General features: G+C 43.3%; 1 protein-coding gene across 1 annotated transcript in view; it reads left to right on the forward strand.

The window, feature by feature from the left end:
* Positions 1-20,510: 20,510 nt before the first annotated feature.
* REL (REL proto-oncogene, NF-kB subunit) overlaps positions 20,511-21,541 on the forward strand; it is a 45,469-nt gene continuing 44,438 nt past the window's right edge. The window contains exon 1 of the mRNA XM_037527443.2: positions 20,511-20,555. Within this exon, the coding sequence (XP_037383340.1) occupies positions 20,546-20,555 (10 nt within the window). The 5' untranslated portion in view covers positions 20,511-20,545. The remainder of the gene's footprint in view (positions 20,556-21,541) is intronic.

Raw genomic sequence — 21,541 nt, forward strand, 5'->3', positions numbered from 1 at the left:
GCAGCAGAAACCTCTCCTGTCTCACCCACTGCTCATCTCAGCAGTGTATTTCAGTAGATCCACCTGTTCTGCTCCCCACTCTGTGTCTAGTGAATCCTCTCACCCTCCCGCACCTCTGGCCTACACCCCAGTTCTTGTATGCATAAATAAATAAAAATAATAACAAAAAAGAAAGGAGAAACTGTCAACTAAACTTTGACAATGTTTATTTTATACTTAACAAGCTCTCTTAAACTTCCTTTGATAGATTTTTATCATATGTTGTACTTATACATATACAAAAAGGAAAATAACTTGAAGTATTCTTAGAAGTTCTTTCTGTTCAAAATTCAATTATTCTGAATCACATTTGTTTTCAAGAATGAAAAGATCTTTTACAGAACATCATTTTACCTTTTCCTCTTAGGAGATAGTTCACACAAATCTATAAATTACTCTGAATACAGATTTTTTTTTTTCAATTTTATTTATGCATCCAAGGACTGAGGTATAGGCCAGAGGTACTTGGGGTGAGAGGATTCACCAGGAGACAGAATAGGGAGCAGAACAGGCGGATAGACTGAAATACTCTGCTGAGGGGAGCAGGGGGCAAGACAGGAGAGGTCTGCTGTGCAATGTGGTAGCTCCCTGGCCAGGGATGGAACTCCTGCTGCAGTGGCTGCTGATAGCTTCACTGCACTGAGACTTAGTCCATTGCGCCACCATGGAGGCCCTGAATGCAGAATTTTTTTTTTTTTTTGCCTTCATTTTGGATGGTATTCCCAAAGGCATTTTTTCAAATTTTCAAAAATTTATTTTGAAATAATTTTAGTTGCATAATAAGTTGTAAAAATTGTTCAGTTTCATGTGTCCATTACCCAACTTCTCAATGTTCTGAATCATTTTGTGACAATTGAGATATCCTTCATATGTCATAAAATTCACCCTTTTTAAAGTGCATGATGCAATGATAAATCTACAATTATGCAAACGTCACCATTATCGTTTCCAGAACACTTCCACCACCCCCAAAAGAAACCCTTTCTTTGTTAGCAGTCACTCCCCATTCCACTCCTTCCACTCTCCACACGCCTACAACCACTAATCTACCTCCTATCTCTATGGTGGAACCACTTTTTAACTCAGTGGTTTGTGTGATCTCAGATAGTGTCATCCTCTATGTCATTAAGAGCTCTGGTGGGCCTCCCTTGTGGTGCAAGGGGTTAAGCACAGCACTGTGAAGCTATCCTCAGTCTCTGCAGTTAGATCCCCAGCAGGCCAGGGAGCTACCCACATGGCACAGCAGACCTCTCCTGTCTTGCCCCCTGCTCCCCTCAGCAGAGTATTTCAGTCAATCTGCCTGTTTTGTTCCCCATTCTGTTTCTGGTGAATCCTCTCACACACACCCCCACTCCCACACGCATACCTCTGGCCTGTGCCCCACTTCTTGTATGTATAAATAAATAAATCTTAAAAGAAAAGAAAAGAAAAGAGCTCTGGTGATGGAGTGTTTCTAACACTCTGCTCTGTCTGCTGGGTTTTCTTCCAAGGTGCTGACACTGATTCTGCCAGTTTTGGTGCACACACTGTGCAACAGCATATACATCACAACAGTGCCTGGCTGATATGGTTGTAATGACTCCCAGTATCAAATAGGTTAAAATGCCAAAAAAAAAAAAAAAATTGTTTGCCTATTAGAGTCAGTGTAATACTGGGCCTCCCTGGTGGCGCATGTGGTTAAGATGCAACACTGTGAAGCTATCTGCAGCTACTGCAGCACAGGTTTGATCCAGGGCCAGGGAGGTGACCCACATGGCACAGCAGACCGCTCCTGTCTCACCTGCTGCTCCCCTCGGCAGTGTATTTCAGTAGATCTGCCTGTTCTGCTCCCCACTCTGTCTCTGGCGAATCCTCTCACCCCCCCCACCACCACCTGTGGTCTGACCCCAGTTCTTGCATGCATAAATAAATCAAGTGACACCACTTGGCCTCTCTCCAGTCCTTACTGAGTACTGGTTATTCTGATTGTCCATTCCTCACACTTTTTTCTGCCCTGTTCTGTGCCTGGACTGCTGCAGATTGCATTGCCAAGTCATCACAGTCTTCTGGCTTCAAATGGACTTCTAAAGGGAGAAGAACAAGTGGGAAACTTGTTAATCCCTCATGGCCCCAGTCATGGTTTTGGCAGTGGCTCCTGTCCACTGCTACATTCCTGTTAGGCAGGGCCTCTACCTGGGGCTATGGCACTCATGGAGTTCTGGTAAGAGCTCCCTCCTTTTATCCCTAACAGAACTTCCCAGTATGTGGTTCCTGGATGCTTCTACCTACCTTATTGTTATCTTTAATCTTGCCTACACCACACCTTTGCAAGTAATCCTTTTGCTAAATTCCCTTCAATTACCTCTTGGAGTATACTGTGTTTCATGCTAAAACACTCAGTTCTCCCAGAGGGAGTGACTCACAGATAGCTTGGGTGTCTCTCTCTCTTTTCTCCTCTCCTCTTCTCTCTCAATCTGTACCTCCTGCAGCAGGTACTCAGAACACTCTCCTACGGGACAGTTTGTTTGGGCCAGGTTCTGTTTCTGAAATAGAAAGGTTTTCAGTTGAGGGCCAATAGGTTAAATTCAGGGAAGACATTAAAAAGCCCAATTTTGTCTACAGATCAAGAGCAGTATTCTACAATCCAGTTTAACCAATAAAGTTGAATTTTCAGGCCCTAAGATCCGTTTCATTTGGTTCTAAACTCAGAAAACAGGACATTATTCACTGGTCTTTTTGAATCCCAATAAACTCTCATATTTATGTCTCCAGGTTTGTTTGTTTATTTGTTTTTTTATTTAAATATTTTGTTTTTATCTATTTTTGCATACAAGAACTGTGGTGTAGGCCAGAGGTGTCTCGGGGATGTGGAGACAGAGTGAGAAGCAGAACAGGAAAGATCCACTGAAATGCACTGCTGAGGGGAGCAGTGGGTGAGACAGGAGAGGTCTGCTACGCCATGTGGGTTAGCTCCCTGGCCTTGGATGAAACTCATGCTGTAGTGGCTGCCAATAGCATAGTAGTGCTAGAGACTTGAACCCCTGCACCACCAGGGAGGCCAGGCCTTAGGTTTCCAGCTTCATAGTCATATAAGCAAACATTGTCATTCACAAGTTGCCAAATCAAACCTATTCATACTAAATCTAGGATCTTCCTCTTTCTACCCCTAAAACTCTTCCAGTGTTCCTTATTTCATTCAAATGTATCACTTTCCACCTACCTGATCACACAAAAAAATGTGAAAGTCATTGTTGACAACTTTTTGTTCACCTTATACATATTTTCAAATACTATAGATTATCATCCATGGATAGTGAATGCATCCACTTCTCTCCACCATCACTGTTACAACAGTGATACAAATCACCAATAACTTTTACTTTGACCACTATAACAGCTTTTTAAAGTGAAAACAAACTATAAAGACAAAAATTAGCCCACTTTCTAGAACATCAAATCTATCATGAAGTTTTCAGGATGCCTAAGACAGTTAAGAAACATTCGTTCTAGTATAGAAGGGCTAGAATCCAGTCCTCCTGTTCTAATAATAAATCACATATTCTTTTTTTTTTAAAGACTTATTTATTTATGCGTATTAGAGATGGGGTGCAGGCCAGAGATGCGGGGTGTAAGAGGATTCACTAGAGACAGAGTGGAGAGCAGAACAGGCAGATTGACTGAAATACACTGTTAAGGGAAACAGCAGGCAAGACAGGAGAGGTCTGCTGTGCCATGTGGATCCCTGGCCAGGGATCAAACTCGTGCTGCAGTGGCTGCGGATTGCTTCATAGTGTTGAGACTTAACCCCTTGTGCCACCAAGGAGGCCCAAAAAATGTCATTCTTAGATGAAAGCACTGATCTGACTTTTTGTTAAAACAACAAAAAGTAAGTGTCCAAGAAATTGGAGTTATGGGAACTACGAAGGGTGGTACTTTCTATTTGCTCCACATTTTCAAGTGTTCCCTGGGATGAAACCTGAGCTAAATCTGGTGGTCAGTAGCCTCAGTATGTTCTAAGAGGTCTATAATAAGGACAGTTTTGGCCCACGGACACTTTGGGGCTCTCTGCCCCAGTCCATTGCTGTTGTGGGTTGAATTATGTACCCCAAAAGTATGTTTTCCAGTCCTAACTTCATTCATTAAATCTGCCTAATGAATTTGATCTTATTTAGAAATAGGGTCATTGCAAATGTATTTTGCTCAGATGAAGTAATGTTGAATTAGGGTATGACGGTATCCTTATAAGAAAAGAAGAAACAGGGGCCTCCTTGGTGGCGCAGGGGTTAAGACACAACCTATGAAGCTATCTGCAGCCACTGCAGCACAAGTTCAATCCCCGGCCAGGGAGCTGCCCACAAGGTGCAGCAGACCTCTCCTGTCTTGCCCGCTGCTCCCCTCAGCAGTGTATTTTAGTCAATCTGCCTGTTCTGTTCCCCACGGCGTCTCTGGTGAAGCCTCTCACCCCTCCCCCACACTTCTGGCATGTACCCCAGTTCTTGTATACATAAATAAATAAATCTTTTAAAAAAAAAGAAAAAGAAAAAAAGAAACACAGACATAGATGCAGAGAGAAGACATCTATATGAGGAGAGAAATTGGAGTGATGTCACAAACCAAGAAACACCAAGGTGACCAGCAGCTACAAGAAGAAAAAAAAAGTCTCCTCCCCTAGACTGTTTCATGGAACATGGCCCTGTGGTATCTTGATTTCCAACTTCTGATTTCTAGAGCCATAAGATAATAAATGTCAGGCACCTAGTTTGTGGTACTTTTGTATGGAAGCTCTAGGAATTTAGTCCTCTAGAACAGAGGTTGGAAAACTGACCAAATCCAGCCCACTGCTTGCTTTTATATGACCCACTAGCTATGCAATTTTTCCCCAGAACATTTGCTATCAATTTGATGATAGGGAACATTAACTTTGAACCTCACTTAAGTGAAATGCTATCTCCCCCTCAAAAAAGAATTCTGTTCTTCTCATTAATAGACCTGTATTACAAAAAAGATACTCAATTATTATATTTTTAATTTCATCATTTAAAGATGTGCAGAAATCTGTTTTATCTCGTGTTATTGAGTTACAGAATAGCCATGATTATGCCTTTTAGCCTGCAAAGTCTAAAATATTTTCTATCTGGCCTCTTATAGAAAAATGTTTGCTAAACTCTGACCTAGAGGAATCTCAGCATAATCTCACTTAGTCAAGGGGACTTCTGAGCATTAGTGAAAATATATTAATTATGATAAAGAGATTTGATTTTTCCTTCTCATTTTATAGAAACTTCTTTCCCACGTTACATTTTTTTCTAACAGCTTTATTGAGATATAGTTCAAAAACTATACATTTTACATCGTTTTCAGCACCCGGTAAAGAATTTTTTTTTAAGATTTATTTATTTATTTATTTATTTATTTATACAAGCACTGGGTACAGTCAGAAGCGCAGGAGGGTGAGAGAATTCACAAGAGCCAGAGCGGGGAACAGAACAGGCAGACTGATGAAGAAATGCTCTGCCAAGGGGAGAAGCGGGCACGGCAGGAGAGGTCTGTCGTGACATATGGGACCCTTGCTGGTGGCCGGGAATCAAACCTGCGCTGCAGAGGCTGTGGGCAGCTTCGCAGCCCAGAGCTCAACCACTGCGCCACCAGGGCAGGCCCCATAAAGAAATTTCATACCAATTGTATTCATTAGCAGTCAGTCCCCATGTCTATTCTAGACATTTCATGCACATTTCATGTACACTTCTCCTTTTTTTTAAAATTCCTCTTTTTTTAAAGATTTATTTATTTATGCATACAAGAACTGAGGTACAGGCCAGAGGTGCGGGGGGTGACAGGATTCACCAGAGACAGAGTGGAGGGCAGAACAGGCAGATTGACTGACATACACTGCTGAGGGGAGCAGAAGGTGAGACAGGAGAGGTCTGCTGTACCGTGTGGGTCACTTCCCTGGCAGGGATAGAACTCATGCTACAGAGGCTGTGAATAGCTTCACAGTTCTGTGTCTTAACACCTTGCACCACCATGGAGGCCCCCTTGTCACTTTTTTACATTTGTTTTGGTTGATCTTAATTTGTATTAATGTTTTTCAATACATTAAAACAACAAGAATTAACACTCAAGTTGTTTCTTTTTTTTTTTTTGTGGGACCCTCGCCGGCGGCCGGGCATTGAACTGGCGCTGCAGAGGCTATGGGCAGCCTCGCAACCCAGCGCTCAACTGCTGCGCCACCAGGGGAGGCCCTCAAGTATTAATTTTAATCCAAGTCCTGAAATTTAATCCAAGTCCTAATATATGTCCTGGATGTACAGTGTCCCGGCTTTCCCTTACAGAAACAATACATGACAGGATGTCCTAAGGTCAGAAAACTGGTACCCAGTGCACAGAGATCCTACATCTTCTAGTTAGTAGCTTTTGAATTGCTGAGTTGTGTCATGTCAGATATCAGTCCAAAATGTCATATTTTATTGGTAATGTGAATCTCTGAAATAGAAAAATTACTTATACAAAGTGTCCTTGAGAAATATGTCATAATCTTTACACATGTCATATTAACTGAAGTCCTTTCAAAACAAGATTTTTAAAAAATTTTTACTTGGTATTACCAATTAATGATTTGCTTTTATTATTGTTATCAGGTGCTCTGTTGGAAACCCCCACTTCACCTTGTTTATCACAGTAATTAGTTGTAATGACTTCTAATGGGACCTTGGGTTCTTTCCTTACTTATTAAAGAACCATAGCATTTAAATCACCTCATCTATTGTTCCAATTATCTGTTGCTGCATTACCATTCCAAGGCTCATTGTCTTAACACAACCACAATCATTTTATTATCTCTCATGGTTTCTATGGGTCAGGAATTCAGGAGGGGCTCCACTGGGTGGTTCTGGCTTAGAATATGTCATGTGATTGAAGTTGGTGGCAGGAGCTGGAAGAGTGGGCACTTGAAGAGCTGGGCATCTCTTTTTCTTCATGCAGTAGGGTCTCTCCCCAAGGTCTGTCTCCATGGGTTAGCTGGTACTTTCTCATGGCATGGTGGTCTCAGGGTGGTGCTGCTATTTATTTACACAGTGGCTCATGAATATAATGCAGGGACTGGCAAAACAGGTAGAATCTACACAACCTTTGATGACGTAACCTGGAGGGTGAAATAACATCACTTCTGCCATACTTTATTGGTCCACCAGTCACTAAGGTTTAGCTCGGATTCAAAGACGAAGGCCACCAAATTCATTTCTTCATGGAGAAGGGTCAAAGAATTTGCAGAAAGGCTTTTCAACTGCCATTATCAATAAAAAGATAGTCTTTGGTTAATGTAGTAATTACTCTAGTAAGAAACATTTCTCTCTTCCTTTTACTTCCTTGCCCCCCCCCCACTGCCTTTCAGGATCCTTTTTAATTATTTACAGATGAAAGCTTTCAGCTCAATAATTTACTTGAAATTTATATATTCTGTAGTTAGATTAATGCTTGGGCTACACCCAAATATTTCTGGTTGCTCCATTCTACTCTACTTCCTGTTTGGTTGACTTTTGTTTCCTGTACTCTTGGTCAAGGGGCCTTGTCAAAGTTGTAAACTTCCATTTTGGCCTAGGCAGTCACCTTGCTATTTCTGAATCTGCCAGGTGGTCTTGAGCAACAGTACCCACACAAGTATAGCACAGGAAGTGAAAATTAAAATACTATGTCTTAACTTAATATTGATAGAATTAAATGCCCACTTTAAGGAAATATATAATTTTTTTTTAAAGATTTATTTATTTGTTTATACAAGCACTGGGTACAGTCAGAAGCACAGGAGGGTGAGAGAATTCACCAGAGCCAGAGTGGGGAACAGAACAGGCAGACTGACGAAATACACTGCTGAGGGGAGCAGCAGGCCTGGCAGGAGAGGTCTGCTTGCCATGTGGGACCCTCACCAGCGGCCAGGGATTGAACCGGCGCTGCAGAGGCTGCTGGCAGCTTCGCAGCACAGCGCTCAACCGCTGCGCCTCCAGGGGAGGCCCAAGGAAATACATATTTTGTTGAAGAGCATTTTTCAGGAGCTCAAACCCTAAATAGTCAGTTTACCTCAGAAGTCACCTGCTTTGGGCTATTGGCTAGATCACTGAGGATCCAGCACCAAAGGTCTTATTTCCAAGTTATTACAAGCATGGGTGGGTTGTTTTGTTTTGTTTTTTAAGATTTATTTATTTATGCATACAAGAACTGGAGTGTAGGCCAGAGGTCCAGGGGAGAGGGGTGAGAGTATTCACCAGAGACTGAGTGGGGAGCAGAACAGGTGGATTGACTGAAATACACTGCTAAAGGAAACAGTGGGCAAGACAGGAGAGATCTACTGCACCATGTGTGAGTAGCTCCCTGGTCTGCCTGGGATTGAACTCGTGCTGCAGAGGCTGCAGATAGCTTCATAGTGCCTTGCTTAACCCCTTGCACCACCAAGGAGGCCAGTATGACCAATTATTAACTCCATTCCCAGGCCCTCTCCCCTCTCTGGAGAATGGGGTGGTGAGGCTGAAAATTCTAAACTTCTAATCATGACGTGTACCAGCCCTTATCCAGGAGCCATCTGGGAGTCCTCCCAGAGTCACCTTATTAGATCAAAATATACTGCTTTCCCCCTGGAAATTCTAAGAGATTAAGTTTCTCTGTGCCAGGAACTGGGGCAGATACACAAACACACACACACAAATCTCTCTTGTATCACACCTAGTATTTACAAAATGCAGTATTATTATTTTTTAAAGATTTACTTTTATTTGTGCATACAAGAAATGAGATACAGGCCAGAGGTACGGGGCAGGTGAGACAATTCACCAGAGACAGAATGGGGAACAGAACAGGCGGATTGACCGAAATACACTTACAGTATTATTTTTTGATAAATGTCTTTCTTTTTATTTCTCTAAGATATTGCTGTTAGAACATTATTTTTATTTTTAAAAAATATACATGTAAATTAGATTTTATCTATGAATTTCACTTCTAGATAGTAAAGGGGATGTTACAGATATAAATTATAAAAATAGGAACAGATCTGATGAGATCATGCCTTAAATATTTAAAATCTTTTTTTAACTGATGCAATAATCAAGACGTTACATCCTTTTTTAAAAAACTCAGTTATTCATTTTATTAATTAAAAATATTTTTATTGAAGTAATTTGGTTTACAACACATGTTTCAGGATAAGCAGTTCCCACCCCTTCAAGTGTATATCATCATACCAGGCTCAGCAGCAAAGGAAAAATAATCCTGAATACTCCTTTTAAGATCCCCTAACATACTACATAAATTTGAAAATCAAGTGAATAAACTTCTAATGCAAGAAAGTTACATCTTTAAAAAACATGTTGGATCGGGCCTCCCCGGTGGCACAGTGGTGAGTGCTGGGCTGCGAAGCTTTCCACAGCTTCTGCAGCGCCAGTTCGATCCTCGGCCGCCTGTGAGGGTCCCACGTGGCGCGCAGGCCTCTCCTGCCGTGCCCTCTGCTCCCCTCAGCAGTGTACTTCGTCAATCTGCCTGTTCTGCTCCCCGCTCTGGCTCTGGTGAATTCTCTCACACTCCTGCACTTCTGACTGTACCCAGTGCTTGTATAAATAAATAAATCTTAAAAAAAAAAAAAAAAAAAAACATGTTGGATCATAAATGAATGTGTTCTGGGCCTATAACTCCAGAAGAATATGAAAGAGTGAAAGTGAGAGATCAAAAGCAAAATTGTTCCATAAGAGATTGCGTTGTTGATGAAATGAAAAACATCAGTCATCAAACTGAAAAAATGTAATTACAACAAATTTTCAAAATAAATCAATCATGGCGGCACTACATAGGCTCAGAAGTTATCCAAATGAAAGGAGTATGACATACCACCCTCTGGAGGCCAGACGCAGTGGGATGTTCAGTAACCAGCCAGGCTACAGGAAAAAAGGTCCTGAGCTATATAGTTGGGACAATTCATTCAGCAAATACTGAACATTTGCTATGTGCCATGCACTGTGAATAAGGAAGTTCTTGCTTTCAAGGATTTTATAGTTTAGGGAGGAAGCCAGGCATATTACCAGATAACTGTAATTCAGAGTGGCAATTAGGATGATAGATAAGCTGGTTATAATGTTGCACAGGGAAGGAACAATCTGGCCAAGGAAATCTATAAATGCTTCCTGTAAACGGAGTCTTAAAAAGTGAGTAGGAGTGAGCCAAGTGAAGAAGTGTGTATTCGGAAAAAATGTAATTACAACAAATTTTCAAAATAAATCAATCATGGCGGCACTACATAGGCTCAGAAGTTATCCAAATGAAAGGAGTATGACATACCACCCTCTGGAGGCCAGACGCAGTGGGATGTTCAGTAACCAGCCAGGCTACAGGAAAAAAGGTCCTGAGTGTGTATTCGGAAGTGAGGAGGAGGTAGTGAGCACAGAAATACTGAACAGGAATAGGTATTCTCAAATCTTTTTCAAGTTTTTTTTTTTTAATTGAATTATAATATACATGAAATGCAGAAGTCTTTATATACCAGTATAGCTCAATTTTTAAACATATGTAACTGTGTCAATGGTAAACCTCTAAAGTGGCAGAGATTGTACACAGTAACTATTGAAATAGTGAAGAGAGTCCCAGCATAAACTAAATTCAACTTTGATTTGTGCAGCAGTGACAAAGCATTTTCAAAGAGAGCGGGGTAGGGAAGGGGGAATTAGCAGTTAGGGAAGTGGAAATTTACAAAAAGTTGGAAGGGTGTTGGTCGATGTAAACAGGTCATCTAAGTTTGTTAACTGCCTGTTACTGAAGTTAGGCTCCTATCCTCCCAGAGACCAAAAGACAAGGGCCCGATCTTTAGGTATTGACTAGAGTAAATAGTAAAGTCTTCTGGCAGCTTTGCGCTTTCCCAAGCAGAAACCTAAGCATTTAACCCTTAGTCATTCTAAGAATGGATAGAAATGATGCTAGACTTTGCTCACATGTGTGCATGAGCAAGCACTGGGGGTGGGGTAAGTGGGGAATAATTTGTGCTGAGAGGCTGCAGTTTTAGGTGAGGGCTGAGATCTAGTTGGGAAGGGGGCGAAAAGAGCCTGATTAGAGTTTGGTCAAGAAGAGAGTCTTTATCATCCACAACCCTGATCAAAAAACAGAATGTTTCTAGCAATTCAAAGGCACCCAGGGCCAATTCTTATCAATTTCCACCCCCCAAAGTTACCCAATATTTTGTTCTTGATCACATGATTAATCTATTTTTGAATTTTTAATGTGGATTTAGAGGTATGTACTCTTTGTGCAAGGTTTTTTCACATGTTTATTAGATTAATTTACATTATAGTGTGGCACTATATTCTATTTCATTATTGCAGAGAAATCTATAGTATGAATATACTATAGTTTATTCTATTGATGAATATTTGAGTTGTTTTCCTTTTGATGGGTAATATGAATAGAAGTAACTGAAACATTCTTATCCATCTTTTGGTGGATATAAGCACTTATTTCTGTTCCATTTATATCCAAGAGTAGTACTGCTGGGTCATAGGGTATTTATACTGAGTTGTCAGAAGTTATGATGCATTTTTACATAGAAAACATAGAAAAGATAGTCATGACTTTTCCAACAACCCAATTTTTTACCTTCAGTACATTTCATGCATTCTCATTACATGCATCATGTAATGATAGGGATATTTTTAATGTGATTCTGGGGGATTTCATTGTTGTGTCAATATCACACAAACCTAGATGATAGAGTCTATTCCACACCTAGGCTGTCTAACATAGACTATTGGGACCACTGGGATGTATAAAGTTCACTGTTGACTGGACTATTGTTATATGACACATGACTATAGATACTACTACTTTATTGTTGTACCAATTTATTTCCCACAAAAAAATTAACAGAATTTTATTTGTTCTATATCTGGTATCATCCTTTCAATTTGTCGTTCTGTTGAAGGTATAGCAATATTTCATTATGTCTATTATACACATCTCCCTGATGTCTAGAGGTGCTGAGGCCCCTTTTATTTGCTTATCAGTCATTCGGTCATCCCTCTTTTAAAGTGCCTATTTGAGTCTTTTACCCAATTTAAAACTGGATGGTCTATCTTTTTCCTATTGATTTGTAGACTGGATATGAGAATACCAGTTGAGTCCCCTGGGAGTGATGTCAACATGAGATGAGCAGAGTGAGAGATTTATTGGGGGTAATACCTGTGAAAGATATAAGGGGAGAAAAAGAAGAAATAGAGAAAGTCTTCAAATAAAGGTCTAACACCTGTGAAAAGAAAGGAGGAAGGAAGCAGAATTAGGTAGGAAGAGAATCAGACTGGGGTACATCTCTGGGAAAGTCTCAATCAGCCCACTGGGGAGAACTGACACAAAGGTTGCCCCCTTTGTGTCATCTGGTACTGGCCAGAGAGCATCACCTTGTACCATCATTGTGCTCATAACTGGCCAAGTGCTTCAAAGCAAACACTTGGCTTTGTTTGAAAGTTGAGAGAGAATCACTCTAAGGGACCTCCCTGGTGGCACAGGGGTTAAAGATACAGTACTATCAAGCTATCTCCAGCCACTGCAGCATGAGTTTGATCCCTGGCCAGGGAGCTACCCACATGGGGCAGCAGACCTCTCCTGTCTTACCCACTGCTCCACTCAGCAGTGTATCTCAATAGATGCACCTATTCTGTTCCCCACTCTAACTCTGGTGAATCCTTCCCCCGCAAACCCCCACTTCTGGCCTGTACCTCAGTTCTTGTATGCATAAATAAATAAATCTTAAAAAAAGAACCACTCTAAAATGGGGATCTAGCAGAGCACCTCTATGCATGCCACATAGTTCTTTATTCAAAGCCTGTATTCCAAGTATCTTCTCCCAGGACTTGCCTTGCCTTTTCATTCTCATTTCATTTCATTCGCAGTGGCATTTTTAGTTAAGTTCAATTTACCTACTTTTTCTTTGATAGTGTTTTTTTGTGTAATGCTATTGATCTCTCTGCTTACTAATCCCAATATCATGAAAGGTATTTGCCTATAAGTTTTACTATTTTACTTTTCAAATTTAGGTTTATAAATCCATTTAAAATAATTTTTTATGTATGGTGTAAGGTCAGGATCAGGTTTTATTATTTCCAGACATGATAAAGTTGTCCCAGTAGCAGTTAATGAAAAGACCTCTTTTGGACCTCCCCAGTGGCGCAGCAGGTTGAGCGCCATGCTGTGAGGCTGTCCGCAGACTCTGCAGTTGGGTTCAATTCCCTGCTGGCCAGGGAGAAACCCACATGATGCGGCAGAGGTCTGCCTTGCCAGCTGCTCCTCTCAGCAGTGTCTTTGGTCCATCTGCCTGTTCTGTTCCTAGCTCTGTCTCTGGTGAATTCTTTCACCCTCCCGTGCCTCTGACCTGTACCCCAGTTCTTGTATAAATAAATAAATCATAAAAAAAAAGAAAAGAAAATACCTCTTTTACTTCCACCTGCAGTGGAGACTGTCATAAACAAATGACTCTATATGTATGGCTCTGTTCCTGGATTTTTCTAATCCAGCCCACTGTTCTACTGGCCTAAATTTGGGCCAATATCACACTATCTTACTTTCTTTTACTTTACAATAAGTTTGGATATCTGATAATGTTCACTGAGTCTTTCAATAGTGAGTCTTTCAATCTATAAACATGCCTCTGGGGAGGAGCATTCTAGACAGGACAAAAAAGCAAGAGAGGCAGAGATATGAAGAACAGCATAGCTTATGGAAATTACAAACTATGAAGTATTCAATGAGTATAAAGTACATGTCATGGAGTACAGAAGATGAGGCTGAAGAAAGTGACAGAGGTCAGATTATAAAGGAATTTGTCATCCATGTCCAAGAGTTTATACCCAAGGGTAATGCATGGTTTTAAAGCACAAGAGTGAGATGGTTTGACAGGTATTCCAACAGGAGACTCAAGCAGCAATGGGTTTGAATAGGTTTGGATGGCTTTTAGTTTTTATTTATTTATTTTTAAGATTTATTTTTATATATTTATGCATACAAGAACTGGGGTGTAGGCCAGAGGTGTGTGTGTATGGGGGGGGTGCCGATGGGAGGCAGGGGGAGGTGAAAGGATTCCCCAGAGATAGGGCGGGGAAGCAGAACAGGCAGATCAACTGAAATACACTGCTGAGGGGATCAGAGGGAGAGGCAGGAGATGTCTGCAGTGCCAGGTGGATCACCTCCTTAGCTGGGAATCTAACACATGCTGCAGTGGCTGGTGATAGCTTGATAGTGCTGAGACTAACCCCTTGCGTCACCAGGGTGGCCCTGGATGCCTTTAAAAGGGAACAAACATATAGACGGACGAAACAGAAGACCATTCTAATTATTCAGTTGAGATATGATGAAGATTTGAATGAGGACAGTGACAGTCAAGATGGAGAAGAAATGAATTCATATTTGATTGGCTAAGTCAGCAGGATTTGGTGACTGGATATTGATGGATAAGTTTGGGGTTGGTTAGAACAAAATTCAAAGATGGTTCCCCCCTTTCTAACATGTAGATTACGGTACAAAGAATATGGGAGTAAGAATAATTTAGGAGACATGTTGAGTAGAACTTGTGCTTGGGATGAGTATGGGTCTCTTTGTCTTTGAACCTTCCCATTCCTTCTTCTCTACTCTCAGCTGAACTTTACCTCATACTTCACTTAAAAAAAAAAGGCAATTCTTTTGACTCACTACTTCACCTTCATAACATCAAGTCTAGGGCCTCCCTGGTGGCGCAAGGGGTCAAGCACTGCACTATGAAGCTATCCACAGCCTCTGCAGCACGAGTTTGATCCCCGGCGGGCCAGGGAGCTACCCACATGGGGCAGCAGATCTCTCCTGTCTCGCCGCCGCTCCCCTCAGCAGTGTACTTTGGTCAGTCTGCCTGTTCTGTTCCCCACCTTTGTCTCTGGTGAATCCTCTCACCCCCCGCATCTCTGGCCTGTACCCTGGTTCTTGTATAAAAATAAATAAATCTTTTTAAAAAAAAAATCAAGTCTACCAGATTCTCTGCATCTGCTCTGCTCTTCTTGTCAGCACAGAGGACGTATCCCCATCCTGATCAATGACCAATTCCATACCATAACCTGAGCTCTGGATTTCATCCTTTCTCCCTTCCTCACTCCTTGCCCCCTTCTCTACCATCAACAATTTCTCCTTCACTACCCAATCTTTATACAAATTTGTCTAAATATCATCTTTATACAAATTTGTCTAAATATCACCTTTATACAAATTTGTCTAAATATCACTCTCCATAAACAAAACAAAATTTCAGTGCCAGAGACTGCTAGTGCACATTGATATCCATTTTCTTCTCTTCCTCCTGTATACACAGCTATATTGTATTTCTCAAATGACATTTCTCAGTCCTCCTGTGGAGGTCATATGGAAAGTACACCATGAGCAGAAGTAACATATTCCATTTTGAGGGGTGGTGCATCAAAACCTCCCATTCCTGATCCTTTCTTTTAGTTCCTAGGTGTCTCTAAGGATCACATGTTGGTGCTACAAGACAGGAGGCACCTGCATCCCTGGGCTACTCCTGGAAGAAAGCTTCTCAACTTACATTGGACTGTGACTCATGTGATAAACTTGAATTGTGTTAACATGTTGAGATTGAGGTCAGTGATAGCCCTTAGCCTGATAAAACTCCACATTCCCCTCCAGCTATTACCCCATTTCTGTTTCCTTTAGCACTCTTCAAAGAGATGTCTATACTCATCCTTTTCATCATTCTCTTCTCAGCGTCCTCCAGTTCAGTTTTCATCCCTACCACGCCACTGATACAGCTCTTATGGTCATTTATGACTCCTTCTTGCCAACTCTAAGGTCATTTCTTTATTCTCATCTTTTTCGGTCTTTCAACAGTATTTAACACAGCTAATCACTTCCATTCTTTTGAAACATTCTCTAGGACACCAAAATCTCAGTTTTCTTCCCTCATAATTCACTATCCACTCCTTCTCCTCTACTAGTTCTCTAAGATTGGGAGGATCCAGGATTCTTTTTTTTTTAAATATTTATTTATTTATGCATACAAGAACTGGGGTGTAAGCTAGAGGTGGGGGGGGGAGGTGAGAGGATTCAACAGAGAGAGTGGGGAGCAGAACAGGCAGATCTACCAAAATACACCACTGAGGGGAGCAGTGGGACGAGTCAGGAGAGGTCTGTTGCACCATGTGGGTAGCTCCCTGGCCAGGGCGGGGATCAAACTCAAGCTGCAGTGGATGGCAATAGTTTAATAGCGCTGTCTTTAACCCCTGCACCACCAGGGAGGCCCAATCTAGGATTTTTTTTTTAGAAATTTCTTTAGGTGATACTGTCTAAAATGAAATACTTCTGGTTTCCAAATTGTTATTTCTAGCCCTGACCTCTTCCCTTAACTGAGAACTGAATACCAGTTCTGTATATTCAACTGTCTGCTAGGATGTATACTAACTTAATATGTTCAAAACACAACTCCTGATTTTCCTCTTAAATTTACTTCTTCACAAGTCTTCCTTTTTAGCTAATTGCTTAGATGAAAATTGGAGGTAATATCCCTGATCCCTTTTTTTCCCCTTCTTACCTGCATTCAATCCATCAAGAAGTCGTAGGTATTTCACCACAATATCTAACTAAATCTGACCTCCTTTCACCATCTCTGCTGCTAAAAGACTAGTCAAAACCACTTTTACATCTCACACTACTGCAACAGTCTCTCAACTGCTCTGCCTTCACTCTTGCGCCTAGTCAGGGTATACTTACAGCCAGTGTAAACATCTCAAAAAATATAATCACAAATCAGTCACACACTTAAAACTCTCCAATAGTTTTCTTTACACAACTGGAATTGCACCTTACAATCTTCCTTAACACCCCCGCTGCCTTAATTTTACAACAATAAAGAAATAAGATATTTTAAGTGATCTTATTTGCTAACATACTTGATATCGTTCATGTAGAACACAGCTGCACAAAAGCGGAGATTCTAATAATATACGTGTCGCTACCTAAAGAGCTCCTGGCAGAGTAAATATTTGTTGAAAGAAACAAATAGTGTCAAGACTGTAAGCACTCCAGGAAAAATATCATTTGCTATTCTACAGTCTCCAATAACTAGCTGACAATCATCTTTACAGTGATAAGCTTTTTCTCCCCAGCACATGTCCCCTCCAAAATAAAAATTACTATTCACATTTTTGTTACTTTTAGCCCATCTACAGCCTTGTAATCTTCCTTGTTTTTCTACATAAGTTTATCCTGCACAGCTCCTCCCTGATGGCATAGGGGTTAAGTCTCAGTGCTCGCAAACTATCACCAGCCACTGAGGCATGAGTTTCCCCTCCCGACTCCAGCTAATCCACATGGCTCTGCAGACTTCTGTCTTGCCCACTGCTCTCCTCAGCAGTGTATGTCAGTAAATCTGCCTGTTCTGCTCCCCAATATGTCTCTGGTGAACCTCTCACATACACACACGCCTCCCCCATATCCCCCCATCTCTGACCTACACCCCAGATCTTGTATGCATAAGCTTTTTAAAAAAGATTTTTATTTTTATTTATGCATACAAGAATTTATGCACAGAAGAACTGGGGTGTAGGCCAGAGGTGCCGAGGTGGGGGGAATGAGAGGATTCACCAGAGACAGAGGGAAGCAGAAGAGGCAGATCTACTGAAATACACTGCTGAGGGGAGCAGCAGGCGACACAGGAGAGGTCTGCTGCACCATGTGGGTTAGCTCCCTGGCTAGGGATCAAACTCACGCTTCAGTGGCTGGCAATAGCTTGATAGAGCTATAGAGACTTTAATCCCTGCTCCACCAGGGAGGCCCATAAATAAATAAAATCTTAAAGAAAAATTTTATCCTGCACAAGTAAAATATTTTTACTTTTCAGATATGGACTGGATCTTTGAAAAAAGGGCATAGCTAATTAAAGAAATAGTGAAAGGGTTATAAAAAAAACTTTAAAAATGAGATACCATAGGGGCCTCCCCAGTGGCGCAGCAGTTGAGCGCTGGATTGCGAAGCTGCCCGCAGCCTCTGCAGCACCGGTTCGATCCCCGGCCACTGAGTGAGGGTCCCACGTGGCCTGCAGACCTCTCCAGCCGCTGGCTGCTCCCCTCAACACTGTATTTCTTCGTCAATCGGCCTGTTCTGTTCCCTTCTCTGGCTCTAGTGAATTCTCTCACCCTCCCGCGCTTCTGACTGTACCCAGTGCTTGTATAAATAAATAAATCTTTTTTAAAAAAAAGAAAAGAAAAGAAAAAAAAATGAGATACCATAAATCCATAGCTTAGTCATATGACAAATAAAACTAGCCCTGGAAATAAATACAGATATGCCATCCTATCAGTGGGGTGATTTAAATAAGGGTGAGTTTTTGAAAAATAAAAGATAAAACAAATTGACTGAAAAATTGTAGTTTTAAATCTCGTAAGGTGCAATTTGTGATGTCATAAATAGAGGTGGTTTTAGAGCTAGTCTGGGGTATTGCAACTGGGACAGATTATTTGGTCCAGAACTCCTCAATAAACAAACATTATGCCCTATTAAGTTAAAGAAGCACCTAAAAGCTATCTGTTTCTGGAAGTGGGTTATAAACAAATAAACATTTCCCATTCTTATTTGTCGCTGGACCTCCTAATGGATTCTTAAATATTTGTGCTCAATTGCCCTTACAGTCTGACATTCAATATTGTAATGGTAAACACAGGACTAAAACTTTTAGTTAAATCATTCTCTAGTGCCAAGAGGACAGAAGACATTAGCCTCAACCTTCGCATTTAGCAATTCCTTTAGAAAAGTCGAAATTGTAAATGCTTTCCCTCTTTGAGATATATGTATACTTTTTAAAAAAGCTAAATAAGCCTCTTGCCAGTTTTGCATCCTCCTAAGGTCTTTCATGTGGGACTTAGAGCCATCTCTTTGAAATGTGAACATCAAGGAGAATGGTGCCCCTTCTTCCTGTCTCCGTGGGAGTTTAGGCTCTTGGGGCTCCAAGAAGTTATTCCCATTGTTTTCTTCCTTTGGCGAAAGACAAGTACATAATGGACTGGATCTGCCTGGCTCTATAAAGGCCTGAGACTTCTTTGCAATCTCTTTTGTGCATCACACTGTGTCTTGATGCTTAGTCAAGAAAACTTTTAGTATTTTCTACATTTTGTGGACAGTGTGTTTTGTGGATTGACTGGAGATGCTGTTTTTATTTCCCCAATTGGAGACGCGAGTTTTAGGCGCCCATATGACACAGTGATATTCCTATCCCCCCTCCATACAGCAAGGCACAGTAGAAAGAGCATGGAGCGGTGGAATCAGACAACCCTGGGTTAAAACTCTGCTTTACTTTTTACCAGCATTCTGAAGCATGGACAAATTACCTTCGTGAACCCCGGTTGCCTCACCTATAAAATGAAGATAACGTTATAAATAGTACGTTGTAAAATGACACACAGGAGGTATTCAGCACACGAAGGAAACAAAGTTAACACTGGAGTCCTCGAATATTCTAAATGTCTCATCCTCCTTTCCCCGCGGACGTCTCCCCCAAATTCCAGGCCAGTGTCCACCACACTCATCTCGGGTACACTGCGTAATGAGACAGCCAAGTCGCTCTGCCGTAAATTTAAAAAGTTTTAGTAGGTTAAGAATGTATAGATAATAGGAATTTACATACAAGGGGCGGGAGAAGCGGGGCTCCAGGGGTCCCCATATGCAAATACGTGCCTTACAGACGCCACCGAGGCCGGCGGCTTCCGCGCTTCCCCTGGGCTCCGGGCCGGCCCGCGCAGCGCCGCCCGCCGGCGCGGGGGCGGGATTTGCATGTGCGAAATCGGGAAGAAGGGGAACCACCCCTCGAAAACCCCGGACAGCCGAGCCCTCCGGCTCCGCGACTTCGCCGCCCGGCCCGCCTCCAAACACTCCCGGCGGCCGGCCCTCGCGACGTCATCGTGCCGCCCACCGGCCACTGAACTTTACACTGCTCGCGGAAGGACGACGGGGGAGGGGGATTTCTCAGTGCCCGCGGCTTTCGCACGCACGGGACCGCGCCTCCCGCTCCCGGCGTCCCCCGCGCTCCCGACGGTCCCGCGCCCGGGCTCCGCGGACCGCGTTCGAGCGCGTGGCAGCCGCGGGGGCGCGCGGGGGCGCGCAGGGGCGGGGACGCCGGGTGCGGGCGGGCGGGCGGGCGCCGACGCCCCGCCCCCCGCCCCCGAGGAAGGTGGCGGCGAGCGGCTACGTCAGCCGCGGGAAATCCCCCGCCGCCCTCCCCTGGGCCCCACGGCGCTGGGCTCCGCCGCGCTCCGCCCTCTCGGCCGAACTCCCGCAACCTGCGCTGGCGACGCTGGGCGACCGGAGCGCGAGAATCCAGGGGGTGGGGAGGTGTGAGCCGCTAAACCCAGCGGAGGGCGGGGAGGAGGAGGCGGCGCCGGGGGTGGTCCGGGGCCCGGGGGTCCCGCCGGCAGAGGTGCTCGGCCGCCTCACGGACGCGGCGGCTCCAGTCTGCGCGCGGCGCGGAGCGAGCGGCGGCGGCGCCATGGCCTCGGGTGAGTGCCCGCGCGGGGGGCGCGGGGGGGTCCCGCGGGCACCGCTGCGCGCGCCTGGGGGCTCGGCCCTGGTGGTGGCGCCTTCCGGCTTCACAGCTGCCTCGCCTGGCGCGGTGTCAGCTTTTTGAAAAGGGGCCCGGTTCGGGGTTTGCCTGCGAAATCAAAGCCCCGCTCTGGCGTTTGGTGCCCCTGGGCTGGCCGGAACCGTAGAAATTCCCAGCGACTTGATTTTAGGATTAGGGAAATAATAAGACTCTAAAGGAGGACGACGCGTTCTCGCGTTTAAACCGCGATTGCTGTTGAAATGGTGCTTTTATGTTTTAGAACGGGAATGAGGAACCGGAGCCCTCGAGAGCTTCGCCTTTCTTACCCAGGCCGCCGGGTGACTGCCGCCGGGCTGACAGGTCGCACAGTGGGGCGCGACTTCAGAAGTCCCCACAGGTCTTAAGTGAAATGTTGCTTCAACGAAGCGGATAATTTCTTACTGTGAAATAAGCGCCTGCTTTCTAGTTTGCCGAGCAGAAGCGGTGGTTTTGTTTTTGCCTTTGGTAGAGAAAGGGAAAGCGGGTTTTTAGAATATCCGTGATTTAAAATATGGGTAGGGATGAAAGCCACCTTCTGACACTTCTGTAAATGTTTATTTCGGCAATAAAGTGTGGGCTCTTGCTTTGGTGGGGAAGGAATGTGCCCAGAAGCGGCTGAGAGGGGAGGGAGGGTCGTTCTCGACCGCCCGGGTTTGCCCCGCCGCGGACCCAAGTGGAAGTTACTTTCACTGTGGCGAGCGGGCCCTTTGCTGGATTGGGGCTAGGCTCGTGGGGCCGCTTTCCCGACCGAGGGGGCTGAGAAAGGCAGTGAGGCCTTAAAGAACACGTTAACTTCGTCCTAGGAGGCTGAAGAAGGAGCTTATTAATTCTTGACTTTCATCCTAGCTCCCTGATTCAGAGACTTTTAGTAGAAGACTGATGTTCAGCAGAGAAGAGGAAGTA

This window comes from Talpa occidentalis, unplaced genomic scaffold, assembly GCF_014898055.3.
Source record: "Talpa occidentalis isolate TD23 unplaced genomic scaffold, MPIMG_talOcc4v2.1 talOcc4.5, whole genome shotgun sequence".
NCBI lineage: Eukaryota > Metazoa > Chordata > Mammalia > Eulipotyphla > Talpidae > Talpa > Talpa occidentalis.